The sequence below is a fragment of the Camellia sinensis genome, chromosome 4 (assembly GCF_055761805.1).
Source record: "Camellia sinensis isolate YWXY chromosome 4, ASM5576180v1, whole genome shotgun sequence".
Lineage (NCBI taxonomy): Eukaryota > Viridiplantae > Streptophyta > Magnoliopsida > Ericales > Theaceae > Camellia > Camellia sinensis.
The window spans coordinates 152033523-152042558 of NC_138964.1; the positions used below are offsets into that span (position 1 = coordinate 152033523).

General features: G+C 29.7%; 1 protein-coding gene across 1 annotated transcript; it reads right to left on the bottom strand.

The window, feature by feature from the left end:
- Positions 1-6251: 6251 nt before the first annotated feature.
- On the bottom strand, positions 6252-8025 carry LOC114316911 (uncharacterized). Its single transcript, XM_028263608.2, has 3 exons — positions 7005-8025; positions 6517-6595; positions 6252-6392 (listed from the first exon to the last, which is right to left on the bottom strand). The coding sequence occupies exons 1-3, from the start codon at positions 7800-7802 to the stop codon at positions 6316-6318; spliced, it is 954 nt and encodes a 317-aa protein (XP_028119409.2). The 5' UTR covers positions 7803-8025; the 3' UTR covers positions 6252-6315.
- Positions 8026-9036: the final 1011 nt, after the last annotated feature.

A 9036-nucleotide genomic window follows, 5' to 3' on the forward strand; every position in this document is an offset into this window, starting at 1 on the left:
GAAAATATACATGGGTGCCGATTCCCGCAAACGAAATATCCGTAAAATGGCAAGTTTGAAGTGTTTATGTGTGTTTTGCATAAATGGAAAACCAGTGAGTTGTAGTCTCATTTTGGTTGTTGAAAGATAACGAATTTAACTCATGAATTGAGTAACATATATGAACTGGAAATGAAATTAAAGGAAAATGGAATAAGGTTAGTCTTAGTGGCATATGGATATGCAGGTCTTGTGGATGTTTCAGGATCGATATTGTTTATGTACGTGGTATTTATACCTTTGCTAAACCTCATAAATTGTATTAGATTATTTTTACTAGGCTGTTGGCTCACCCTATATGGGAATACCATTTTCAGGTACAGGTGAGATGCTTCCTCCAAGGCAATAGCGTGGATGGAGTTTTGGAAAACAAGAGCTTCTTAATTATGCCTTATGTGTGTATGTTTGTTATTTGTAAAGTTAAAGGCTTAAGATGTAATGAGCGAGACTCAATTTGTGTAACCAAGCAATGACTTGGAAACATGTAAGCCTGCATGGCATTTACCTGGTTGTTAAACAGTGAACTCTGATATATGAAAGCATGTTGTTTCTCATATTTATTCTGCATATGAGTTGTTTTTATTGTATTATTTTGGGGGCGTGACAGAAACCACACAAAAATAATAAAAAAAGATAAGAATTTAGATATGGATCTAAAAAAAAATATTAAAACTCGCATTCATTTTCTCTTCCTCAAAAAATCAGACAACATTTTTTATGAAAGTTGTAAATATCTATCTATATCTTATATATTATATTATAACATAACAAAAAAAAAAACTAAAAATCAGATATACAAATAGATAAAATTAATAAATTTGATTTTTATTTATTCAGTTAAAATTTTTCTTTTGCATCTCAATATCCAATTTTAAATTTTAAAAATCTTTAAAGTTTATCTAAACAAATCTAATTTGAAAATATCTCCTACTATTATATTTTAAATCAACAAAACTCACATGTCTGTAACATATCTAACTCACATCATAACTTATCTAAATAATTATAATTAAAAACAAATAGAAACCACAAATAAATTAAATTAAAAAAAATAGATATCCATAACTCCATCTTAAATAAATTGAAAAAAAAATATACCCGAATGGAAACCACACAAAAATAAAAATAAAAACATAAGAATTTAGATATGGATCTAAAAAAAATATTAAGATTTGCATTCCTTCTCTCTTCCCAAAAAAATCAGATAATATTTTTTTATGAAAGTTATAGATATCTATTTATATCTCATATATTATACTATAACATAACAAAAAAAAAAAACCTAAAAATCAAACATACAAACAGATAAAATTAATAATTTTTTTTGTTTATTCAGTTAAAATCTTTCTTTTGCATCTCAATATCCAATTTTAAATTTTAATTTTTTTTAAAGTTTATCTAAACAAATCTAATTTGAAAATATCTCTCAACGTTATACTTTAAATCAATAAACTCACATGTCTACAACATATCTAACTCACATCATAATTTACCTAAATAATAATAATTAAAAACAAATAGAAACCACAGATAAATTAAATTAAAAAAAAAAAAGATACCTACGACTCCATCTTAAATAAAATGAAAAAAAAAAACTCGAATAGAAACCACAGAAAAATAAAAAAGATAAGAATTTAGATATAGATCTAAAAAAATATGACAATATCTACATTTAAATTATAATTTAGTAATATAATTATCTATTTTTCTAATGTATATATATCAAAAAATTTAAATCATTTAATGAGACAAATTAATTAATTTTCAAGTCTTATTTAAAGAATAATCTGATTAGCCATCCTAACTCCTAAACTTCGCGTACACTGACAGGGAAACTAACGGATTGGGTTAGGTGGGGTTTAAATTGTTAGAGGTAACATTTTCAGACTCTATAAATTTATTTATTTTTTAATTTTATTTTTTTCCTGTGTGATTTTCTTTATCTATTGTTGGTTTGGTTTTGGTTTAGGTTTTAGTGAGGTTTATGTGTTTGTTTACATGTTTGTATTGTAGAGAAGAATTATTAGTGATTATGGTTGCAATCAAAGTATCTATATCTGTTCCATGCCAAGGATTTTGATCGGATTTTGTTTTCTTTAGTGAAGACCATAAAATTGAAGTTAAAAAAATGGGTATCAAATTTTTTATGTTTTTTTTGTCATTTTATTTTATAAAAAAATGTGAAAATTTATCGAGAATTTAAGATTTTACTATAACATTAGATTTTTGTATAACTAGGTAAATTTAAAACTTTTAAATATCACTGTATTCTTTACTTTTATTTTTTTTCTATTCCATTAGACCATTACTGCTATTTGTTTGTTTGTTAATTATAATTCAATTAATTGAAAATGAAAGCTTAATATAACTTTCATATGTATTATAGTTAATTTGTTACAACTACAGTTGTATATAATAACATAATATATAGGGATAATATCTCAATATAATTTCTATTTTTTTATGTGATTAAAATAGTCCATCTTAATAGTATATAGAAGAGTTAGATGGTTTCTTTTATCTCTAAAAAATCCAATCTATTTTTTTTTAATACTTTTTAATATGTTAAATTGAAACATCAATTGTTTATATCCATCAAACAAAACTGATAAACACATATCAAAAAGCTACACATTTCTTTTTCTTTTTCTTTCATTTTTTAATATGTAGGATATTTACAAATGGAAAATGTTTGAAATTTCAATTTTTTTTTTCCATAATCCAACTTATAATGATGTCGTCATAAGTGTCAATTTTTATACAAATATGAGAAAAGAATTAATTAAATTATACATTTTTAAAACAAATATTTTGAAACATTCTTATTCATAAAGACTGGAAATCCATGTGTGTATTATATTCGTATTGTATTTTTAGTTATAAAATTGAAATCAAAAGAAATATAACTTAAATTATTGGATTAATAATATAAATATCGTATTAATTATTGTTAAATATCACTTCACTTCATATTTAATAATAAAATTATATATTTGTTTTAATTATAACTTTTAAATTTATATATTTTCATAACAAGAAGAGATATGTCATAATTCAGTTAATCTCATTTTATCAGATTTAACTTTTTTTTAAATACAAATTTGTTGGCACCATAAATCTGCAATTTTTATTATTATTTATTATTTATATAATTGCAGGACATGTGGCATCCTCCTACTCATTTGGAGGTTATGAGAAGTTATGAAATGTGAAAAGATGATGAAGAATAAAGTGGAGAACATGAAGCATGAATTAGAGGTTAAAATAAGTTATGAAGACATGGAGGGATATGTGGCATTGTGGGAATGAAGATGGAAGAGTGGGTAGTTATAGGTGGTTATTAGGTAATTATTGCTGAAAGCTTTTTCCTACAAATATTTGTCTATAAATAGCCATTTAGGGCTACATTGTAAAAGATCCAGAATTCAAATCAAAGACAATTAATTTCAATATTTCTTGTCATTTTCCTTATCTTAGGAGTAGTTTAATATAGATTTATATTTCGAAGCATTTATTTTTAGCACTTCCTTTTCAAATCATTTAATGTATTTCCTTTCGAAGCATAGAAGTAGAGGTAAGTAATTATTATTTTGATTATTCGCTCAATCGTCTTTCTCCATCTCCCTCATTCTTCTTTTAATTTTTTTTTTCTCTACACTTTGACAATTTTAAAGTTTTCTTTGTTGAAGCAAAAGAACCGTCAACGCAATCGCTTGATAATTGACTTAAATTTAATTTGTAAGGATTTTTCAATTCTTGCTGACACGCTCGTATTTATGATATTTTCCTTCGTAAGAAAAATAAGCCAACAAAATTATCAAAATTGTCCTATATATATATATATATATTTAATTTTTTTAAACTAATAATTTAAAAAGTTATAAATATAAAAGTTAATTTATAAATTTCATATATACTACAAAATAAAATATTAAATTACTTAAAAGTAATTATAATATTTTTTTTTTTAATCACAGATTACCACTAGTATAATGATTAATCAGAGACATATCTGTATAGTCCTGAACCACGATAATTTTTCTATCATTTAAGTAGCCCCACGCACGGCAGGTGTGTCTATCACCTCACATCACAAATAATGTACCAATAATATAATACAATTGACGGGCTGAGAGATTTAAGTGATTGTCTGAAATGTTTTAAATAAATATATTTTTTGATTTTTTATAAAATATAGATTATGTTTAAAGTGATGTAGTAGACGTGACTTAAATAGAATAGTGATTTTTTGATTTTTTTGTGTTATGCCAAACTTAGCCTTAAAAAGTTAGTTAAAATTAATTTTTAATTTTTTTTAGTTTTTTTAATAAAAATTTGTGTAAAAAATATGAAAAATAATCCGTGCATTTAATTTCTATTTTTTGAATTTAGTTTTTAAAATTTGATTTTTTTTATTTTTTTTTGTATTTTTTTAGTGAATATTTTTTAAAAAAATTTAGACCTATCTTATTTAGATATATTTAAAAAGTAAAATATTTGTGAAAAAAAAATTAAAAAAATTAATAAATATACAAAAATACGAAAAATATATTAAATTTTTGTATTTTTTTTATATTTTTGGTATTTTGTAAATTTTTTAAAGTTTTTTTTACGAAAATTATATTTTTTAAATGTATTTATGTTAAGTGTGTCTAAAAATTATTTAAAATATTAAAAAAATTAATAAAAATACAAAAATACAAAAAGTAAAATTTTTTAAAAAATTAAAAACAAATATGATGAATGTGATCCCAAATAAATTAATTTTTAACTATATGAAGAGAGGAACTAAACAATAGTTCACCAACATCATTTGGTGGTCACCATCATTCTCTATCACTTTTCAATAGGGGTAAGCATAGTCCGAATTGGATCGGATTGGGATAAAATCAAAACCAATTCGTTATCTACGATTCTTGAAAAATTAGAACCAATTCAATCCGTTTAAATCATGAAATCAATCCGAACCAATACATTTAAGTACAGATTGGATCGGTTTAGAACTACGGATTCACATAATTAAATAACAAAAAAATATATATATAACACTTTAATTTCATAAAAATATAAACATAGCGCTATATCAGTTCTATAATAGCAACATATTTTTTATAATAGTGACATACTATTCTTGAATTTAAACAACTATAAGAAAATACAAACAAAAGTAATAAAATAAGATATTATACGATTTTAGGTTTGAGTTTAGATTTTATATAGAATAAGAGAAGATACTATGGGAGATGATGTATAATAAAAATATAGACTATTTGTATACGGTCCGGATCGATTTCAATCCGGAACCGTAGGGTTCAATCCGGAACCGTAGGGTTCAATCCGGGTTTTTAATTCTTCAATCCGGAACCAAATCGCGGATTCAAAAAACCAATCCAAACTTATCGGATTAGACTGAACTGGATTGAATTACAGATTTCGCAAATTCCTTGCTCAGCCCTACTTTTCAATAAAACAAAACAGAAATAAAAAAATATTACAAAACCATTCATAACTTGCCTTTGACCACCTGATTTTTGCTTCTTTCTATTCTTTCAAATCATGTACACAAATTCTCTTTTTATCTTCCGCGAATTAAGCTAATGAGTGGCAACTTCAGAGCTTCCCATCACATTCCTTACTATATTCTGAATTGAAACACAACAAAATAGAATAATAGACATTGAAATCATGTTTTTGAATAGGCCTTATTAATAAATACCTTGAGTATAAAAACAAGGGCAAAAATAAATAAATAAATAGTAAATAAAATAAAGTCACACATACACATGATAACCTTTGGATTAAATCCTGCAAAGAGTCAAGATATCAAAAATCACTTTTAAATAGTTCCTACATAATTGATCCACTTAATCATTACTTTGTTCATAGAGGCCCAAAGTAAGTGGGTTTTCAAAATTCTTAAAAGAGAACCAGTAAAGATAGCCTAACTAATTAGTCACGGACAAGAGATCAGAGATCTAAGAATATGCTTTTTTTTAAATTTTAGGTTCAAATCTCACCTCTAATTGGCTACTAGCGGATACTAGCGGACCATTGTGTTTTTACCTGATTGATCGGCTCAAATCCTTGAGATTAGTCGAAGTGCGACACTCCGCAAAGCTGCTGACCCAGACACACAGTTATAAAAATACATATATATATATATATATATGTCTTAAGTGCTATAAAAAATTTAACGTAACGAGACACGGATCGAGAAACAAAAGTCTAGTCTTACATTATGTGACTTATTTGTAAAAATCATCTGTACACTTACATCTACTCAAACCAAAGTACAAGCTGGCAAAGGAAGCCAACAACATCATCTGCTAAGGCTTTTGAGCTTTCCAAAAATCCTGTGTATACCAAAAAGCTTTTAATAATTCCTTGTCCTCAACAATCTTCAATCTGCTCTTTGTACAGTTGTCTTAAACAAGAGGACATAGAGCTTATGATCCATTGAGAAATACAGAAACCCACCTACTGAGTGCGTCACAAAAGACCCAAAACTAGTCCCTACAATACAGTGCCAAGCTGGTCCATAAACCCCATCAAATTCCTGCAAGAAATTCACAAAACCCATTAATCTATTGGGCAAATTACACTACTCTGTCCCCTCAGTTTGAGAGGTGTTCCACTTTGATCCATAATTTCAATTTCATCACACTTCCAATTGTGTTTCAACGTTAATCCCTCTGCAACTCAAGTGCACATTTAACAATTCCTACCCACAACAGAAAAATGAATAAATTACCCCAAGGTCCCAATAGTATGTTTTAATTTTAATTTGGTCTTAGTTTTACAAAATGTTAATGGTAAATTGAAAGTGTGAAGCTTAAATTAATGAAATTGAAATTAAAATTAAAATCACAAGGACCAATAGAGTAATTTACCCTACCCTATCAATCAATTAATCAAAAAACCCACATCTCAAATTGAAGCAAAAACGCCCAAACACAGTAGAGTACCTTCTTGAGAGTAAAAGCCAGGGTCTTGGAAGTGAACTTTTCCAAGCTATCATGGGTTTTTCTTGCACAATCCACAGCATGAACTTGCATGAATGGTGGCATATCAACAGAGACCACTTTCACACCAGAACAGCTGAAGAAATCAACCAACTCAGCCTGAGGATTACAAAAAGACCTCCGCATACCACCACTCACAGCCAGTGAAAATGGTGGTTTTTTCAAATCATCCCCTTCATGAGCAATCTTCAATCCACTATCATGACTCCTTGAGAGTGAAACAGATGGTCTCTTTGTATCATGCTCCTCATGAAATTCCTTCTTTGCCCTCTCTTTCTTTGCTGATTTCTTGACTATGACCCCTGTAATTGCAACCCTTAGCTTATCCTTTTCAATCTCAGCCACAGTTTTTCTAATTGGGTAGTTTGATTTGGAGGTGGGTTTGGTAGAGGTGTCTTCAATTGCAGAAACAGACATGGGTTTTGCTTGGAAATGGGTATTGTCAATTTGGGGTTTTGAAGGAGGGTTTGGTCTTTTTAAGCTGCGTTGATGATTTGTGTATAGCTTTGAAAATTGTTTGGAGATGTTGTGGATGGTGGTTGAGGAGGCAATAGTGGGATCTAGGTCTGTTGGGTGCTTGGGTTTGGTGGTAGTGGTGGTGGTGGTGGTGGTGGTGGTGGTGGTGGTGGTGGTGAAGGGGGTAGAGTTGGATTTGGGTTGCTTTTTGTGTGTGGGATCCATGGATGTCTTTGGGGGGTCTAGAGCCGCTAAGTTGCGCCGGTGGGTGGTGTGGTGTGCCATGGTGGTGGTGGGGATTAGTTTTAAGAGGAAATGGAGTAGGGTGTGTGTGTTTGGGCTTACCCTTTTAGGTGGAGAGAGAGAGAGAGAGAGAGAGAGAGAGAGAGGAGTGGGGTTGAGGGTGGTGGAGATGGGGGTGGTGGGATTCAATGGATGGGGATTTGTGTGGTGAGATCTGGTTGTAGTTTGTTTTAACGTGCGCCGGGTGCGGAGGACAAGGAGGGGAAGAAAGGCTGGTCCTAGAATCTGTGTTTGACTGGATCTGTTTGGGGAAAATCATGCGTGGTTCTAGGAGCATAATACTTAACATGCGACTCACATATTATTTTATATACAATAATATTATCAAAGGTTTTTTTTATTAATAAATCTTATTTAGAGGTATTTTAACCCAATAAGTCTATCAAGAAAAATTATAACATAGTTAGTCTTATATATTTATACTTTTATTTTATTTATTATTTTAGATAGGAAAAACAATTACACAGAAGAAGGAGCCTCAGAAAACACCAACGCCGCTAAAAAGGGGGGACCTACTCCATCCAAATATGTAGTGAATCAAAATCTAAAGCTAACCCACTCAAACAATGAGCCAGATAATTGCCTTCTCAATAACTATGCGAGACCGATGAGGAATGGAAATGCAAGAGTGGCGGCTAAGCCACACCTACGAAATGACCATAACAAGAAAAGTTATCCACCTTGCCGTGGATTGCAGACACCACATTTAGAAAATCGCCTTCCAGCTGAACATTACCTAATCCCAAATCACACCCCAATTGAAGTGCTTTGACCGCACCCAAAGCTTCTACACAATCAACATCCTCTAGATAAGGAAGTCGCTCAACCATAGAAGCAATAACCGCCCAATTATTGTCCCGAACAATAATCCCAATACCAGCAATGGCTTGGGCCTTCCGAACCGTGCCATCAAAATTCAATTTAAAGACACCCGCGCTTAGCACAATCCACCTGCATAACCGTATCCGATGCACTGGAATTTGGCTGCATTGTTAAGCTTGATCATACTCTATTATGTACTTCTCAACAAAAGCCACAACCTCATCCACAGTCCTTGACTTATGTTCAAATATAATTGAGTTTCTTTGATTCCATAAGCGCCAACACAGTGTAATAAATAACTTCAGCTACTCCATATCATATTTGGCCATAATAGTACTAACCCATTGAAAGTAATTTGTCGCAGGCGTAGCATTGAGAACCATAGAGATCGAGC

What these genes read in the sequence shown, in the direction of transcription:
- LOC114316911 (XM_028263608.2), bottom strand. Translation starts at nt 7,802, where the DNA reads ATGGCACACCACACCACCCACCGGCGCAACTTAGCGGCTCTAGACCCC. An exon ending in TGGCTTTTACTCTCAAGAAG is followed by an intron (nt 6,596 to 7,004) that starts GTACTCTACTGT and finishes AATTTCTTGCAG; the next exon opens with GAATTTGATGGGGTTTATGG. An exon ending in TTTTGTGACGCACTCAGTAG is followed by an intron (nt 6,393 to 6,516) that starts GTGGGTTTCTGT and finishes TGGTATACACAG; the next exon opens with GATTTTTGGAAAGCTCAAAA.